At 37.3% G+C, this 20,162-nt stretch overlaps 1 protein-coding gene across 1 annotated transcript; it reads right to left on the bottom strand.

Annotated features, from left to right (window-relative positions):
• Window positions 1-733: 733 nt before the first annotated feature.
• Window positions 734-14,581, bottom strand: LOC112052251 (uncharacterized). Its single transcript, XM_052885784.1, has 11 exons — window positions 14,329-14,581; window positions 12,602-12,774; window positions 11,996-12,061; window positions 10,814-10,954; window positions 9,043-9,306; window positions 8,235-8,379; window positions 7,491-7,632; window positions 4,436-4,634; window positions 2,467-2,605; window positions 1,827-2,002; window positions 734-1,255 (listed from the first exon to the last, which is right to left on the bottom strand). Exons 1-11 carry the CDS (start codon window positions 14,578-14,580, stop codon window positions 1,072-1,074), a joined length of 1,881 nt encoding a protein of 626 aa, XP_052741744.1. The 5' UTR covers window position 14,581; the 3' UTR covers window positions 734-1,071.
• Window positions 14,582-20,162: the final 5,581 nt, after the last annotated feature.

Genomic DNA, 20,162 nt, shown 5'->3' with positions numbered 1-20,162 from the left:
AGTGGAGATGACCTCTGCCTTCAATTCGGAAGGAGTAGGTTCGATTCCGGTTCGGGGCATGCACCTCCAACTTTTCAGATAGATGCATTTTAATATCACGTGTCTCAAACGTTAATAATTGTTGGTAATTAATTTAAGAAAATGTATAGTCGGATACAATCATTTGACGTTTCCGAACATCTTGTCTTAATTTTAATTATATTAACACAAGATATTAGGTATCCCCGGTTACGCAGGAACGCGGCCACCCACTCAGCCGAAGGCGCCTTGCTCGTCTTGATTTTTGTATGACTCGCGCATAGAGCACCCGCACCTTATTTTGGAGAGGTCATAAATATTGCATTCGACTATAACACGTTAGTAGGGGTTTTGCGTAAGTACTATAGGGAGACGAGGGGGCTTCGCTTTGTATGTTTTTGATGACAATTGATGGTGGGAGTTATGTCAGCGGTAGTTATTTACTTTTTTACACATGGCAACTCAGACGCTGCCTATGTTTGAAAACGAAACTTTCTGAGAATTCCACAAATAAAATAATGCATGTAAGAATGTTTACTTAAGCTTGAGGGGGAGGAGGAAAGAACTCTGTTTATTTTTTTTGACAAGGGGGGTAAATAATTGTAATAAAGCTTCTTACATAATAGTTGAAAGCCTATCTATGACGGAAGACGGGAGTGGGGTAAGTTTAATAAATAAATTATTTTTATTATTTAATCATTTAATGGGACATAGTAAATAGCCTAGACCAACTATTGTATATGACCTGCCTCGCTAGGTATTACTTTTCTGTCATAGTATATGATCAACGATCTAATGCGATTATAAAAGCTGTCTCTATAGAATCGATGTTAAATAGTTATAATCGTGTTCGTCGGTCAAAGAGCTCCGAAAAATACCTTTTTGTGTAGTTGAATGGTGTAAAAAACGGACAAAGACTTCTAGTTTAGTATAAGATATATACCAAAACTAAGCTCGTTTTCCTCAGAAAATGACAGACAATTTTGTTTGTGAATATGAATGCGATACAGGTCCTTCTATAATTGGTCTGAGCCTAAAGTAGATTCCTATGTTTCACTGAGGCGTTAAAAAAGGTTCTTCGACGGCGGAACTCCTCTTGCTTGCTCTGACGCTGTTGAGCACATTACGAACGATGGACTCTTCAAATATTCTCTCCGGCCACGATTCTGAGCGTCGGTTCCTTCCGCGCTCGTCCAATGTTGGCAACCGGCTGGCTCTAGGTGTGCCGAAATGTGACCTGCATAAATTTTCATACCTTATCACTTTTTTCTATATTTTTTTTGCCACGTAAGTTCTTGACTGCCATCACACCTTGATTGTAGTGATGGTGCAGTCTAAGATGGAAGCTGGCTTCGAAGAGGCACAAGTCTATTGTATCCATGTATCCGTATAAAAATTATATAGGTATTAGGTACCCCGGTAAGTAAGCCTTCATTCGCACGAGAGTTTTTATAACGGACAATAAAAAAGCGTCCATATACAACAAATGCATTCCCAAGTATATGTTTTTAATCGCACGTTTTTATAAAAAAAACGCTCATGTGTATGAGGGCTAAACGACAGGTGTGTGCGCAGGTACAATTATAAACAAAAGTGTTAAACGCATGCTTCGTGGTAACCCGGTATATCAAAGATGGCAAATAATTGAAAATTTCGTACGCGATTGTACCTAATTTTCCTTTTATCGCTTTTACAAAAACTCTTAATATTTAAAGTTTGTTTATACTATAAAAAATACCTATTCCAAATGTTGAACTCTAATTGCGCGCTCTACATTCACGGTAAAATAGGCTCATATTGATACCTACCTGAAAGATCTGGTTCTCTTGTTTTGGAGCCCCAGCAGTGACGTCAGCAGTTTGTCCAAGGCAGCGATATCGTTCATATTGGAGCCCTTGGTCTGCGGCGTGGCTCGACCCGACGCGATCAGACTGGATCGAACCGATGCTGGCGATCGCGGTTGTAACCCGATTGTGCGAATTACCTAAAAGTAAAGCCGCGATAGCCCAGTGGGTATGAACTCCGCCTTCGGAACGAATCCGGTCCGGGGCATGTTCGTTATCAACCCATATTCGGCGCACTGCTGAGCTCGAGTCTCCTTTCAGAATGAGAGAGGTTAGGCCTTAGTCCACCACGCTGGCCCAATGCGGATTGGCAGACTTCACACACGCAGATAATTAAGAAAATTCTCTGGTATGCAGGTTTCCTCACGACGTTTTTCTTCATCGTTTGAGACACGTGATATTTAATTTTTTAAAATGCACACAACAGAAAAGTTCGAGGTGCATAAGGTCCTAGAGTCACAAAACGTCGAGTTTCGACGAGAATTCGATTTTCAAATAATGGAGTGAAATAATATATCTACCCTACTTATGTACTACGTACAAGAGGAATGTAGGTATACCTTATCAACGGGTAAACCTATAAAATAGGTAATTTGTATTGTACCTCATCAGCATTGTGACTTTGATAACTCATCCTCTTGACTTTCCTATAAGTCTCGTCATCGAGGGCCTCTTGCACAGCGGCTTCTAAGCGCTCCTTCACTCCTTCGTCTTCGCTTTGGTTCAAGTCCTCTAAGACCAATCTATAATAATAAAAAACAGTCCTAGTAAATTAAAATGGATCTTATAACACTCAGAATACAGAAAACACCAGAAACCACTTTCAATCGTCATAATGTACCTACTACGCATTGTCGTGAGTCGTGAGTGTCGCTTGTTCATGAAATTACACCAAAAACAGTAATTTCAACGGTTATATTCCTATGCGCGTCTATAATAATATTAATACCTACTCATGTAATTAATAAAAAACAGTCCTAGTAATCTAAAATGTAGCATATAACCCCCAGAATACAGAACACCAGAAACTACTTTCAGTCATTAGGTAGATGTATGTACCTACTACGCATTGTGTCAAAAAACTGCACGTCACAACACGGCATACACAGAGTGAATAATCGCTTGTTCGTGAAATTACACCAAAAAAGAGTAATTTCAACGGCTTCATGCCTAAGCGCGATCATACCTTCTGGAGTTTTCTTTATTCTGAGCTATAACCTTAACCTTTTTTGTTGTTGTGACTGACTAAGGCCACGTGCCGGGTAGCGCTGCAGGAACGTGAACTTATTGGATGGTGAGTGACATACATATACAAAAAAAAATAAAGACTAGAATTGAGAACCTCCTCCATTTTTTGAAGTCGGTTAAAACTGGGGCAGTCCTCTTATGTCAGTCATTTCCGATCAGGAGGTCATTTCAAGTCGAGCGGCCACATCCGTTTGAAAGGCAATTTCCCGTCGGTTTACGAAGATGGAAACCAAATCCTTTCTACTTACCTACTTACGAAGCTTTATTATCTCAACGGTAAAGGGGCAGGATTCATCACTGAGAGGTATGGACTAGAGGGGAATGGAAATATTTGGTCATATTTAAAAAGATTCTTTGACAAAAATTTGGGCCAGGCCTTCCCAAATATAGGAGAGGGGATATGGAACTTACTCCCACCACGCTGCTGTAATGCGTGGTGGAGGGCTTAGGGTGATAATGCTACATTTCACCCTAAGCCCTCGTCTCGTAATTACTAATGACTATGACCAAAAGATTAACGTGACAACGATGCCGATCTTACGAGTTATCGTTAGAGTTATAGTCTTTTGGCTGGTGGGAGGTTTCGGCCGTGGCTAGTTACCATCCTACCGACAAAGACGTACCGCCAAGCGATTTAGCGTTCCGCTACGATGTCGTGTTGAAACCGAAAGGAGTGTGGATTTCATCCTACTCACTAACAACACTAACTAACAAGTTAGCCCGCTTCCATCTTAGATTGTATCATCACTTACCATCAGGTGAGATTGTAGTCAAGGGCTAACTTGTAGAGAATAAAAAAAAAATGTTACTCCGAGTTACGGCGGCGTAGCATTACCAATGTCCCAACTTCTGGACTGGACTTCCAGCTTCCCGAACAAGCCGGATTCCGAAAAGGCTATAGCTACCATAGATCACATCCATACGCTGCGCCAGGTTATACAGACCCAAGACTCAAGAGTAGTTAATAATAATAATAATAGTTGGTTAATAAATATTAGAAATGCTAATTGACTTCGACCATTAATAACAGGACCTGCCTCGCTGGCCGTTACCCCTCTGCCAAAGATCAAAAATCAATGATCTAACGCGTTTATAAAAACTGTTGCTATAGAATCGATGTTTCATTGTTTTAATCGTTTTTGTCGTGTAAAGAGCTCCCTAAAAATGCCGGTTTGTGTAGTTGAATAGCATAAAAAACGGCCAAAAACTTGTAGTTTAGTAGTTTAGTGAGTTTACCTCGTCCACCTCAAAAAACGACATACTTTTTTGTTGGTGAATTTGGGTGCGCAACAGGTCTAAATAGTCAAAGTTAATTGAAACAATACTCGGCTCGTTCGTCGTCCTCGGCTCGTTGTAAAGTGGCTCTATTGGCTTCCCGGACCACCTTGATGTCCTGCTCCCAGAACCTCCTCAGGTCAGGAGTGGAGGTGTAAGGCGCTGCAACTTCTTTGATTTTCAGGAACATGATGGCCGTTATGAATATGCATATCACGTTCACGATGGTTAGACAGCAGCTGACGATTCCTGTGGGAAATTTTTTGACATAAAATTGAATGTTTTTACACATAAGCAGGTCATAAAATGTAAAAAATGTGGTCAGGATAATAGTCACATTAAAATCTGATTAAGACTAAGGCATTCAAGATTATAAGTCAGTTTTTTTTGCAACTGATTACTAACAAGTAAATTTTTCGTGAGTAGCTTCATATCGATGAGACGATTAACTTTTTTATTTACCAAAATTCTTGATTCTGGCAGCTAACTGAGTTACCAGGAAATGAAAATTTCTAAGCGTCAGAACGAGGTACCACGTACCACGGAATTTGTAGGCAATGTCCTGTTATGTTATGTTGTATACCTAACTATTGATTAATCAGCAGTAAAAAAGACATCTGGTTAATAACAACTTTTGATAAATTACTCTCCTCCCAACGTAGGTATATCAGTAACGAGTCTATTAATGTTCTACGGATCCCGGACTATACGTAAGCCTTAAAAGTTCGGAGCGGGAGTACCTATTTACCGAGACAAAGTTATGGTTTCATCCCCTGGACTATTATCGTACCAATATTCCTAACACAGTCTTTTACGACTAGTTGGCCTACCACTTAGTCACTTTAAAATATCGGTACATACATACCGCCAAGCGATTTAGCGTTTAGGTACGATGTTGTGATGAAACCGAACCCCTTCGATTAGCCCGATTCCATCTAAGATTGCATCATCGCATACTTATCAGATGAGATTGCAATCTTTGATGAATTGAAGGGTTAACTTGTAAAGAATAAAAAAAAAAAGTAAAAAAAAAGTAGTTTATTTCTTACAAAAGAAATACCTACCTAAGTTTAGAGACGTTATTGGGCCGATTTTGATAAATGGTGTGTCAAATGTATCAAACGATTAGTCTTTGTCAGGAGACCGTCACAGGCTACAAAACATTTAAAATTCAATATGGCGGCAAGCGCTTATTAGGGTCAAACTAGTAAAACGGGAGGCTGTGAAAGCCAGACAAACCTTATATGAATATATGAATTACGGTGAAAGGACTACCGGCTACGTGGTGCCCAAGATATTTAATAAAAAAGAATAGCTCAAGAACTAAAGGGAATTCAGTGAACAAGGTCCATAAGCGTGCACTACAGAAATTATTCCTTGGGAACTCTTTCGCTGATTAACACGTGACTTTTAGTTTTTTAGTATAATAACTAATTGTAATTTATCTTATTTTTGTTAGGTATACCTAGATAATTAACAATCCTAAATATTATATTCGTCATCAACCCATATTCGGCTCACTGCTGAGCTCGAGTCTCTTCTCAGAATGAGAGGGGTTAGGCCAATAGTCCACCACGCTGGTCCAATGCGGACTGGCAGACTTCACACACGCAGAGAATTAAGATAATTCTCTGGTATGCAGGTTTCCTCACGATATTTTCCTTCACCGATTGAGACACGTGATATTTAATTTCTTAAAATGCACGCAACTGAAAAGTTGGAGGTGCATGCCCCGGACCGGATTCGAACCCACAACTTCCGGAATCGGAGGCAGAAGTCATATCCACTGGGCTATCACGGCTCTCTATTACACGCTTACGCTTTACGCATACGGCTAAATATTATATTACACGCTTTATATTAGCTTCACTTGTAACTATGTATGTAAGAAAATCTTGGAATCTTAATTTGACCCACTTCCCGGTTTTCCATTAGGACGAAATTTTGCACACGCCCTGAGTTCTGATGACAATACATGACTAGCTCAGAAACGTCATTACAAATCCAATATGGCGGCCTCCCCAATCACTTTAACTATGAATTAAAGACAAATATTGGAATCTTAAGCATATAAAAATGAAAAGGTTTGCGGTCGATACGAAAAAAAATGTCACGTGACTTAAATCCAACATTATTTTGTAATTTTTAGTGCGTGATAATAGCGTGTTTTTTTAGTTATTTAAACTATTTAAAATTATTAACAAAAACATTCAACCGACTTCAAAATCACAAAAAAAAACTTAAAAGTGTAAAATAACATCATATATTATGTGCTTTTGATCACTTTGAAGGCGGTGTCGGTCGGTTGAATGTTTTTGTTAAAAACATTTTATTTAGGAAAATGAGCGCTACTCGCCAAAGTGTATTATGGCGAGAGATTAATTTATGGTTATGATTGTCGTTTTAAATAAATTAAAAATTTTGACGCGAAGTTATTTGACATTCGGAGACATCATTTCTTATATTACGCCGAGGAAAATATAAACAAAATACGGTTAATACTTGGACGCAACGACCTTTGTACCTACTACGGTACATAGATTCGATGATCACTGCCATTCGCACGGCTCACGGAACTGACAGAAGATTGTATGAAAACTTGTCAAATAGTTGTACCCCGCTATAGTATTGGGAGCAACTTTTGTGCGCTGTTTTTATGAAACGTAGGTACATGCCTCAGACTAAATACATAAGGACTAGTGTAGCACCCAAATTCACGAACAAAATTTTCTGCCATTTTCTAAGGAAAACGAGCTTAGATTTCATACATATCATATACTAAACTAGCAGTTTTTGTTCGTTTTTTACACCATTCAAGTACACAAAAAGGTGTTTTTACGGAGGGTTTTAAACGACGGACACGATTGTAAACTATGAAACATCGATTCTATAGAGACAGTGTTTATAATCGCATAAGATCGTTGATCATATACTTTGACAGAAAAATAATGTCTTGCGAGGCAGGTCTTTATCTAATTAGTCTGAGGTACATGCAGTCTATGTACCGTAGGTACAATATAATGTCGTTACTTGGACGGCTGAGGGACTATAACTTGTCATGCCTATTACGAGTATATTAAAAAAAGTTTTTGTTCTTTAACTTACCGTTGACAGCGAACTCGATGGGTAGGTAGGGGTGGTAGAGCGGCACGTAAGATGCGTTCCCGTAGTACGGCTCCCCTTTGATGTGAGGTATTTTCACGCCTGGATACAACAGCCATATACAGGCCAACGCCCAGTATAAGCCCTGAAGATAAATGGGATCAATGCCTCATGTCTACGTAATGTCGTGAATTTTAAACGCTCGTTTGGCGCGCATCGAAGCGTTGTTTGTTCGTTTATGTCTTTGAGTCTGGCTTATTAGAAATAGCCCTTTTCTTTTCAGTGTTTGTATAATTTATGCAGGTTTTTTTATTTGTTTAATTAATTTACTTATAAAGTTAGTTATTTATTAAACACTTAGCCATAAGTTTCGTTACATGTTGTAGGGATTACAAGTGACTTTGTGTGACTAGGAATGGGAGAGAAATGAATAATTAAAGTGACTCCAAATTCAAAGTCTAAGGTCATTCACAACCCATATTCGGATCACTGTTGAGCACAGGTACCCTTTCAGGATGGGAGGGGTTAGTTAGCCCACCACGAGACTTTACAAACCTAGATAATTAAGAAAATTCTCAGGTATGTAGATTTCCGCACGATGTTTTCCTTCACCATTTGAGACACGTGATATTTAATTTCATACAACTGAAAACTTGGAGACGCATGCCAAGGATGGGATTAGAACCTACGCCCTCCGAATCGAAAGCGGAGATCATATCTACCGGTCCATCTCGTCAATGAACTTACGCAATTCACAACAGGCGGCAGCAAAGAAGCTGATATAGCGATGCCTATCAAGGGCCCGGCGCTACCTTGCAGTAGGGCGAGCGCCACGCCCGTGCCAGAAGTCAGAGCCCATAGTACACCCATCCATAACGAGCGGACGTTTCCTCTGAAAAGAGTTGCGAGATGGTTTTAAACCCGAGGGCATATCGGCCTTTTTTGTCTAGCTGTGTATCTAAGCGTTTGTCTCTATGTCTAACTGTCGCATCGTATTCGTCGCTTCTAACTTTCATAAGAACTTATGAAAACAATTATGATTATGAGGAATGTCTAGTTTAAAAAAAAAAAAAAAAACATACATACAGCCGAACGTAGAACCTCCTCCTTTTTGGAAGTCGGTTAAAAAGCTAACGTGATCAAATCAGTTCTTAGCTATGGGTAGCTATTTCAGGTGAAGATCCAATAAGCCAATTCGAAGGTTATTTAAACGGTTTAAATTTAGATTCCTATTCGTTGTTGTTTGGTTCAAAAGAAATGGAAATTAAAAATTCAAAATGGCGGATTACATATTTATTCACAATTCCCCAATATGGGTATAAAATGAAAGGGCCAGAGTAGTTCAATATAGAACACTATGAAAAAATTACACTTCACAATCTTTAAAATTAGGTAACAGCACCAAATTGTAAAGATTGTAGGGCGTAAATAATCCAACAGGCAAAGATCAAACTCGAGAACTCGGCCGTGCAGATATTATTATATTTTTAAAAAAGAATATTGGCCTTATCTTTTAAATATGACCAAAATTCACGTTCAACTACCTGAGGCTTACCTAGATTTCATTTCCTCAGTAGGCCAATCACCAAAACCCCAGGGCATTTCAGTTGTTCCCAGGATCAGTCCAAATATAAAGCCGAACAATAACGAGAGGAACATTCCCAGGATGAGACTCTCGAAGCCGCTCCTCACCAGGCTTCGGTCCGCGATGATGGTTCCGAAGGTTATCGACATCACCGGCCCCATCAACGGAGAGACTAGCATGGCGGCTACGATGTTTGAAGCGTTGTTCTCTACCAGACCTAAAGCTGCTAGGGAACTTGAAAAAAAGGTTTTATTTTATTAGTATTTCTTTTTAATAATGTTTTTGCCACATGCTTTAAATTTTTCCATTCCCCTACTAGTCGGAAAAGGCTGTGTTAGGATACGACAATAGTCCAGCGGAAATCGTTGCGCTTTTGATGCTTCTAAAGCTATTGAGATCCTCGTAGGTAGGTATGTCTGCCTTGCAGATATCTATGTAAGATTAAAATCAAATCACCCTCTTGGATAAAAAGGGAATAACGATTATAGAGCAATGTCATTTACGTCAAATATGTCGCCTCATATGTTGTAATCCTTAGATACATTATATTTAGGTGTCAAAGTTGTAATCCCTCAAGGCTATTTCTGTACTGCATTCAATTCGGAATCTGAGAATTCTAGACCCGAAATAGCTTACGACTACTGCTATTGTATATATTGTATGAAGCATTTTATTATCAATCCTATAATATTTCCAATTTAATATCTGTAAAGCATTACCACAGTAGATATAACAAGGCATTACTATTAAAGATCATTTATAACGCTAAAACGCTTTAGTTATTACCGTCATGTTATTTTTCTTTAAGCAACTAAAAACTATGTTTGTCGCTGATATCTTTTTTGCGATTGGTTACTTGATAACTGCTAAAGCGTTAACCTTTTATTTATCCAATCGTCAAATCTACCAAATGTAATATGTCCGAGCGTCGTTTGAGTAAATCCACATTTAGAATCGTGGATTTCTCTACTGTGGTGCAAGTAGTGCAGAATGACCTCAATAATTCATCAATAGTGGCATTGTAAACAAACACGAGTCCGCAGCCGATTTATCGTCGATTAAGATCGATTCCTATTTATTCTAGCCAAGGCTAAACTCTGCCACACAAATACGAACTTGGAAAGGGATCGGTGCCATATCAACCCGAGAGGTTCAGCTGGCCTATTCACTTATTATTCATACCAAATTTACCAACTACCTGTTTTTATAAAATAAAAAATAACAAAAAAGCCATTTATATCAAATGTCTTCACGTTTAATTTTTGTTAGTAAGAAAAATATACTTAATTTATGTTAAAAATAAGTTAAAATTAGTTGGTTAGTATATTGTAATAATATCTGTGAGATTAGAGCCCCTTCTCGGGGCTAGAGGGTAGAGGCCTCATCCTCCCTTTCTTTTGTTTTCATCTACTCCTTTCTTTTATGACGTCGTCAGTCCACCGTTTGTTTGGTCTTCCTACATTCCTTTTGCCTTGTGGTCCTGTCCACCTTGTACATAGTAAGGTCCATCTCTCATCGGCGTAAGGCGTAATCGGCAAAGTTAGTGAATATTAACTATTATATTTAGTGGAAAAAATAGACACACATATCCTACCATAAGTGGGTTTTAGACTACTTCTAGAATGCCAAAATAAAAGTTTATACTATACTAGTGTAAGTTAAGATCGGACGGATCGTGATTTTATAAAGCGTTAGCTTTGAACGGAGGGAAACTGTGTTATATATAAATGTTCGTACTTACTCGGCTGTTATAATTAAAGTGAGATAATCGAATGACAACTCTCCGCCGCCCCGGACGCCGTCGACGACTTGTTTCACTGTCAGCTTCGAACGAATCGATTCTACGAAGCTACGCCAACGGTTTGCGTCTTCATTTTTGTTTCTGTGTAGGTTTATAGTTGGATTAGTGATCAGTTCAATGTAACATGTATATTATAAGTAGAAAAGCTTGCTTGTGAAAGGAGAAACCCAGTCTCCATACTGACCCGGGCCCAATTTATAGAAATGATACACAGCTGAAAATTGCCCATAAATTAGGACAATTAGGGAGAACTCATAAGGCCAATTTTCAAAGAAATATTTATTTGCCTAATTAGTCAAATTACTTTGTTTCATGTGGGCAATAATTCGTATCCCTTTGACGTAAAATTAATTGCATTATCTGTGTCTAACTGACAGGCGACAGTTTTAATAAGGATTTGACACTAAGTTGACATATTTAATATAGTTATGCTTTTATCTTACATTGACAGCCCGCATTTGCAAAGACAACTGACAATCAGTGAAATACACAAAGAGGATGTGGAAGTCACTACGATCGGTGTGAAAATAATGAACTCTGACAATGCTCCCTGTTGGCGAATATTATTTAGGCAAATATTTTAATGGAGTAACTTAGTAAAATATGCAAGAGTTTTAGAACATTATTAATTCCTGTATCGTTCTGATAAGTGGGCCCAATTGGGGGCATCTCCATTGCTTCGTTGGTCTAGCCGCTATGTGGCTTTGGATTACAACATCCTGCTTTTCTTTCTTTCTTTACTGTACGAGAGCAGAGCGAATTGACAGATATCCGAGTAATAAAAAGTCGGCGGTTTAGAGACGACTTGATCGAAATCAAGGCTGTCTTGAAAAAATCGGTACGTATAGCGATGTGGATGTTCCATTCTTATTATCTTATGTAAAAAATGATATTATTTTCTGGAAATAGCTTAATTTCCCCCATTTATTATTCATAAAAGTATAATCAAACAATTAATCATATATTCATGTTATTCCTTTGACTTATTTAACTTTGCCCTTGATGACCTTTAGCATAACGTGAATATCATTACCACAAATTTCTTAGCAATTAACCTTGAGTTATTTTATGAAACTTAATTAGTTATTTTTACCTAAAACTAAGTAATACTACTTTACTTACAGCATGAGATCATCGCCATCCTCTGCAACGCCTATAGCTGAGTGTACCACGTTACAGGGCAAAACACTGTAAAAATATTTCCGAAATTAAATTAAATACATTCTTCATGAATGTACACGAGCGAAGGTTTCACCCGCGTAGATACCGTTCCCGTATACGGGGATAAAATATAGCCTATCGGCTATCATCATCATCATCTGCCTGTATCTTTTCACTGCTGGACATAGGCCTTTCCGAGAGCGCGCAACCACACACGATCCTCCGCCTTCCTCATCCAGCCTCTTCCCACTCATTACCTTCTTAATGTCGTCGGACCAACTGGCTGGAGGGCGTCCTACACTGCGTTTGTATGTACGTGATCTCCAGTCCGGAACACGTCTGCTTCAGTGGCCTAGGAGACTCACAAATAATGTGGCTTTCAAGTAATATAATAATTTTTAAAATTCTGTATCCAGAGATTACCCCCTACAATACCACATAGTTTAATTCTATAAAATACTAAAGTTAAAGTATAAATATAGGGTCAAAAAGTGCGTCCACAAATGCAACCTTATTAGTATCTTTTCAATGGATTACTTATCAAGAAAATGTATCGTTGTTTCTCACCTGACGATGGATTTATTGCAGACCCCAATGCCCAGTTGAGTGAGACAATGGAGCATGGTCTCGCATCGGTCCCCCGTAGGCAGCGGGAACTCCACCTCATAGTAATTCCCTAGCTTGTCGCTCACCCATACCACGGGCTCCACGTTTAGTTTGCGTAGCAGTTCTTGTAAAATCTGTCAATCAAATTTGACATTATAAAGGCGAAAGTTAGTGCGTTTGTATGTTTGTTACTGCTTTACACTGCAATTAATGATGCAATGAATAATGAGTTACGAAGAATGGAATAAAAATTCAGACGCTAAAGCCCCGTTGACTGAGATAATGAGTTACGAAGAATGGAATAAAAATACTTTTAAAATATGTGCTACGATTTATCGTAGATGTTCGTAGTACTCGTACCTACGTGAACATTAAATAATGATTTAATAAAAAAAAAAGTTGGATTTTTCTAGTGTTTAGAAACATCTTCTATTATTTCTGATTTAAATAATTAGTTATTTTATTCTTTGTTTTTTTTTTATAATTTTGTTCAATTGTTGGTTATATAAAGTAATCTATATTAATATCACAAAGAGGTAAACTTCTCTGGATCTACTGAATCGATTTAAAAATCCTCTTACCACTAGAAAGCGATGATAATTGTTAATGTCACAGGCTATATTTTATCCCCGTATTCTTACGGGAAGGGGAACTATGTGGGTGAAACCGTAAGGCGTCCGTTCATCATAAAGTTTTTTTATAAGTAAAATCAAAATTGTGTCACATTTATTTCCTTAGTTCCACAGAATAAACTATAATCCAGAATCAGTCTTTACAAGCAGCATGGTGAAGGCGGTGAAACCCATAAAAAACAAACGGCTCCCGTCTCATTGAAATCCGCATATAGAAACTTTTTTCATACTCGTAATTTCTATTTCAAAATTTAACACTAACAACAACTACGTAAATTAATATAATAATCAATAAAAAATACTGCATCTTATTTCTTTAGTTTTTGTGATCAGTTTTTAAAATATTTACAAACATAAGAAGCCATTTTTCTTGAATAATATTAAAACTACTGATGCGACGCTTCGTGTAGTACTGACTCGAGAATGTATTTGTTTTTCAATTTTGTATTTGGTATGGCTACGACACCGTCGTGTTCCGTGCGCTATTCCTGCCTATTATTGTTAATCTGTGCTTAGTTCACAAAAATTGATATGTTTTATGAGCTGTGATATCCATTCGTTTTACGTTTCTCAATAAGTCACCCAAATGGGGATGATGACTAGGTTTGAATATATTGATTTTTATGATACATTCGGGTAAATAAGGTCAATGTTAACTAATTTATACATAAAAAGCAAAGATTGACTGGATATTTGCAAAATAAATAAGATTAAAAAATTTCAAAATCTACTAAAAATATTTTATCGTAATTAGATGAAAATTCATAGTTCCTTACATTAAATGTGACATTTTTTAATATTTGAACTATAAACATAAACGCAGAAATAACAAAGATATTAGTAATTTTGTTTAAACGCCCATACAAATCTAACGATCATTAATTGCCTACGACGTCATAAGTTCGTACTATTTTGTATGGGTCGTTTTTCAGGGATCCGCGGCAGCGCCGCAAATCTGACCCTTTAAATCCCTGTAGCTTAATTTATACACAGTTTAAAAAACTGTCATCATCCCTTTCGCTTCCAAAAAAAGAGCCTTATCACTTCAATACTCACGCTTTCCATGGTAATGAATTCGTCGTCTTCATTTATATTTTCCAAAGTCGGATTGTAATTCTCGCCGTATACGCTCTGTGTTAAATGTATGGGTATACTTCTCGACTTTTTATTGCGCAATTCCACTTGTAAATAGCATTTCTTCGCGTTAGAATCCTCTATCGGCAATATTTCTTTCGGTTTGCCGAATCTAAGTACGTGTTCGTAGTTGCTAGAGGGAATATGCACGATAAAAATGACTCCGGACGGCATCTTTGCCTCGACGTTGAAATTTATCTGACACGGGGACTCGAGTGTTGAGTTTCATGAGTTATTGTTAATTAAATTGTATAGTGATTAAGCGGACTCTAATTAACCTTCACTTTATGGTGTTGTTGACAATAAGAATTGTTTTATGTTCAAATTCAATGTATTTTTAGAGTTTCAACGTACGTACAAAAGCGGAACCCTTATATGATCACTCGCGTGTCCGTCCGTCTTTCTGTCACAATTTAATGTATGATAAATAATAATTATGATGAAGCGAATATATTATCCCAGTGGGATATTAAATTTGATTCGTGTATCTGGTCTAATCATCATTAACAACCTTTATCCGTCTAACAGTTGAGCACAAGTCTCCTTTCAGAATGAGAGGGGTTAGGCTAATAGTCCACCACGCTGGCCCAATGTAGATTGGCAGACTTCGCACTCTTAGAGAAATAAGAAAAGTTTCAGGAATGCAGGTTTACTCACGATGATTTTCCTTCACCGTTTTGAGACACGTGATATTTAATTTCTTAAAATGCACATAACTGAAGTTCGAGGTTTATGCCCCGGACCGGATTAAAACCTACTCCCTTCGAAAAGAAGGCAGACAGGCAGTCGTAACCACTGGGCTATCATGGCTCTCTTCGCCGTTTGAGAAACGTGATATTTAATTTCTTAAAATGCACTTAACTGAAGTTGGAGGTATATACCCTGGACCGTATTCGAACCCAAATAGAAGGCAGAGGTCGTAACCACTGGGCTATCACGGCTGTATATTTGCTATATTTGGTTAATACTCGAGTATCGTTTATTGGTATCGATACAAAATAAACATATGTAGGTAGGTACTTATATTTTCTATCGTTCAAAAACAATAATAGGTACGTAGAATCTGTATTACTTTATTCACACCTTATGTCTAGCATGTACTACCTATATCGATGCATGATAAAGTTGAAGTTGAAGAATTTGTGTGTAAGGTGTGAAACTGTGTAAGTGTGTAAGTATGTTTGTTCCTCCTTTACGCTGCGGCTACTGAAGCGATTTGGCTGAAATTTGGAATGGAAATCGATTTTACTCTGGATTAACACATAGGCTACTTTTCATCCCGGAAAAATCCATGTTACCCGCGGGATTTGTGAAAAACTGAAGTCCACGCGGACGAAGTCGCGGGCGTCTGCTAGTATATTATAAAATAGAAAGTATATAATAAAGTAATGTAAGAAAGTATGTTTGTCTACAATGGGTAGGGGTATGGTAGGGGTAGGCTAGGGGTAGGGAGGGGTAGGGTAGAGGTAGGTTAGCGGTAGGGTCAAATAAGTCAAAGCAAAGCTTGACCGGGTGCGCTATTAGGTATATATTATGTTTATTGAGGTCTACTTATTATTAAATCGTTCAAAATACAACAAATGCATTCCCAAGTATTCGTTCACACGACGGCATTTTTAAAACACGGCGGTTTTTATCGAGCAGTGTTGCATTTTCAATTTTGCGCATTGGAAATAGACCTTAATTAAACTTCATACTAGAATGTGAATAAGGGCTAAGTACCTAACTTTTTTTTTTTTTTTTATTCTTTACAAGTTAGCCCTTGACTGCAATCTCACCTGATGATTGATGACCAGCCAGACCTGGACCAATTAAGAAAACCTCAATCGGCCCAGCCGGGGATCGAACCCAGGACCTCCGTCTTGTAAATCCACCGCGCATACCACTGCGCCACGGAGGTCGTCAAAACCTAACTAGATCGCAATGCGATATTTCAGGATACCAACCTAAACTTGCACGTGTTAGCCGTTTGCTATTTATAAAGACGTCATTGAGAAGTTCCCCGATGACGTCAATAACTAGTTATTAATAATGTTAGGGGCATGTTAGATAGAGCGTTCACATCCGTACACAAGGGAAACTTCTTTAATAAAGCTATAGAAGTTATAAATCAGGGTTGCCACCGCCAGCTAACCCGGTCAAGTAAGCATAAATAATAAAGAGGTCAATCTCGGAATGAGAGATAATTAGAGATTAAACGAACTTACCTGTAAGTGAAGTTCTATCCTAATTATGCGAAGGCTTCTTCCGAAGAGATTAGCAAAGAGACACATGTAGTAACGCGCAGCGCAAGCCATTTCACACTATTTTGAGAGTAATCGTTGGTTTTTATTTTAAATTTTTTTTAAAGGGTAGTTTTGTTTATCTCAGTCCCGCGCTCGAAAGGTTTGTCATTTAGTTTAGAGATGTTCCCGTTAACCTTTCATATTTTACGATTAATAGGGTTATAGACTTGAAAGGAAAGGGCGGGTGGGTTGCTAATCTCTTCGGAAGAAGCCTTCGCATAATTAGGATAGAACTTCACTTACAGGTAAGTTCGTTTAATCTCTAATTATACTCAGGCTTCTTCCTCGAGATTAGCAAAGAGACACATGTAGACTTTTAGAGATATCACTCGTAAAATATGAACCAGTAAAACCATGGACACAATAGTGTAGATTGATTTAACAGCATATTTTAGTGGACGCACCACTATAAGTTTTATATTACTTTCTTTTGGCCTATGATTATGTATTAGTTTTATATAGTAAACTTAAAGCAGCGTACATTGTCGTGGAATTATACATAATTGCTTTACTGTTTGTTTACTAACTGTTTGTTTCCGAATTGATCGGCCTATTATAAAACTTAGCAAAAAATTTGAGAGCTAGAGCTCCAACCTGCAGTCTTTCTAATAAGGTCTATATTCCTCCAGCCTGTAAGCAGCAAATGTGGCAGCATGCCTGATGCTATGCGCAGTGACCGATGAAATATCAGTTCCGCTTAAGCCTTTTCCGCTTAAGTATTTTTAATCCTTCTACACAAAGTCTGAGTTCCGATAAGCTTAATTGTTTTTTTTTTTTTTTTTCTTTTTAATTTACACGTAGGCTATTTTAATTAATATTTAGCGATTTTCTTATTTTGAGAAAACGTTCTTTTTGCAATTTTTTTTTTTTTTTTTTTTATTTTTTTTTTTTTTTTTATTTTGAGATATTATGCGAGGAGAGCTTTTCCAGCACAAAATTTCTGGACGCTCATTATAAAATCAATAAGGGCTGTGTTGTTCCAAACTTTGATATTTTTAATAAATCGGTTATTTTAATTTTAATTTGACTTGAATGTTTTTCAATGTTCTCAATATAACATAGATAAAATTTGTACTCTATTTTTTCTAGGGATAAATTTTCATTGGGATACCATTTTGCTAAATAATTCAAAACCACAGAGGGGTCCCAAGTTTGATTACACATTGGTAGAGAAGGTCTTGAAACACAACATTGAAGAAACGTTTCAGTAGATCGTTGTCAGACAAATTAAAAATTAAATTTTAAGCTAATTAAATTTTAAGCTAAGAAGAATTTTTTAAAATTAAATTTTAAGCTAAGAAGCCAAAGTACCATATTGTGCACCCTCATTGAACAATTGCGTTAAAAAACTAATAATATATGGTATTGATGGTTCGTATAACTTCAAGTTATTCTTCTTTCAATAACTGAACCGATTTTTGTAGCACCCTTCATACTGTTTACTATGAGTTTTCCGAGAGCGAACCAAGTATGATGTCCAAAAATAATAAAGGAAATTCGTTCATCAGCATCGCCGCCCAGATAATACTCCTGTCACCAGGGTAATCTGCGAGCGCATGTGTTATTAGATAAAATTAAGTTTTCATTTGTCTTTAATAGTAAGGGATTTTTTTTTTTTTTTAAGGGGGTTGTGTGGGCCACCTTTGTACAACCATTATATCAACCAGCCTTATCTGAAATATTTTTTCGCAGTGATTTTAATATCATGGTAATCCCTGGTAAACGCATAAAAGTAAAACAAATGACCAAGAAACTGTAAATGCGTTAATTTCATACGCATACGTCCATATATCTAGATATGAACGTAAATACGTATGAATGCCGCGATAAGTTTTATAAAGTTAATATGGCGGCTGCGTTCATCTTCACTCCATGGGCCACTAGCCTTTTGGGCCCCACATGTTCTTCCCCACCCCGTTGTTGAGTCATCAGAAAAAATTTCCAGTCTGAACTTTGATTTTTCAAGAGCGTTTTACGATAGGGTGTTTCCACCATTCTAAATCTGATTTTAAGTTATCTGGAACGTTCATGAAATTTTCATAATTTTGTGTATCTTCCAAATTGAAGTACTTGCATCGTTAAAAAAGCTTGGTATAAAACTAGCCACATTCAACTACTGGAGAAGTTGATACTAAAGACCCTTAAAATTGGCGAAATCTCTGATTTTACAACGCTTCAAGGACAAAAATATTTTGTGTTCTTGTAAAGAAACCTGAAATTTTTTCGAGTCTAAGATGTATCCTAAAAACTTGCATTTTATTTGAAAGATTAGGATTAGTTTTCTCCTTGTTCCCAAAGCTTCAAGAAGTATAGTGGTTTTTTTTTTTTTTTTTATTATTATTTATTAAAGTTATATTAAAGTTCTTGTCACATTCGTAATGATTCTGGCCAATAAGCATCATATCGTCCAAATAAATAGTTGACAAATAACCACACATTAGAAATAATTTTACAACAGGCTTCATGACTTTCGTGAACACGAAAGGAGCTGCGTTTAACCCAAAAGGTAAAACATTATATTCATAAGTATCGTGGTCCTCAAATTAAAATCTAAGATGTCATCTTAGATCATTTTCTATCATCTGTATGAACAATGAACATTAATTTAAAAGTATGAGTCTTTTAAGTCCAAACTCAAGTAGCAGTCCTTTGAAGTGCAGTTCTTAAATCTTCCAACTTAAAGTATGAAGTTTTAATGATTATAAGATAAGTATAAAACACATCTTCTCGTTGGGTATCAGAAAAATCGGCGATTAAAATTGATACGACTTGATGTTTACACGCCGAAATAGCTCCTAGAGATAATATAATGATTTACTACAATGAATAGATTCCTGGAAGTAAGTTTTTTTTTTTTTTTTTGGTTTTTGAATATTTACGAACCGCAGGTAACATTGATTGGGTAACAGGACTTGTAAAAAGATTTTTATAACCCTTAATGTAAGACAGTACCAATGAATCATTTGCGATCATGGACCACTCATTGTAAAATGAGGAAAGACAACCAGCCAGCTTTACCCTACGTATCTAGCGACGAGTGTGGCATGATCTCCGCTGCTGATGCTGTGACTGCTTTGAGGAGGTACTTGACCGACTGCGCAACGAGGTGGTTGCAGGCTCCTTCGTCTTCGGAGTCTGAGGTACCAGCTGCCTGCGATTCGGTCCCGGATTCTTCCAGTTTTTTGAAGAATTGGACCCGCGATAGCGTGATTTGTATTAATTTGGCTCCTGATTTTAGCTTAGCGGATTTCAGGGTTTCGGGTAAATTCTCTCCAAAAAGAAACTTATGCAACTGACAACTTTGATGTTATGCAACTGTTTCTACAACATTCTTTTTTTTTTTTTTTTTTTACCGAACAAGAGAAAATTTCTCCTGGTTATCGAATCAGCACGTTGACAGTCACCAGTCACATATTATGCAAACCGCATCCATCAGGAGCGTTCGTAAAGGAGTATTTTTCTTTAAAATCT

This window comes from Bicyclus anynana, chromosome 15 (assembly GCF_947172395.1).
Source record: "Bicyclus anynana chromosome 15, ilBicAnyn1.1, whole genome shotgun sequence".
Classification (NCBI taxonomy): Eukaryota; Metazoa; Arthropoda; class Insecta; order Lepidoptera; family Nymphalidae; genus Bicyclus; species Bicyclus anynana.
This window is presented reverse-complemented; position numbering and strand designations above follow the sequence as displayed.

Coding starts and splice junctions, on each gene's coding strand:
- LOC112052251 (XM_052885784.1), bottom strand. CDS start 14,580: ATGCCGTCCGGAGTCATTTTTATCGTGCATATTCCCTCTAGCAACTAC. Junction 12,775..14,328: donor AATTCATTACCATGGAAAGC/GTGAGTATTGAA, acceptor TTTGATTGACAG/ATTTTACAAGAACTGCTACG. Junction 2,606..4,435: donor GAGGACGACGAACGAGCCGA/GTATTGTTTCAA, acceptor TTATTATTATAG/ATTGGTCTTAGAGGACTTGA.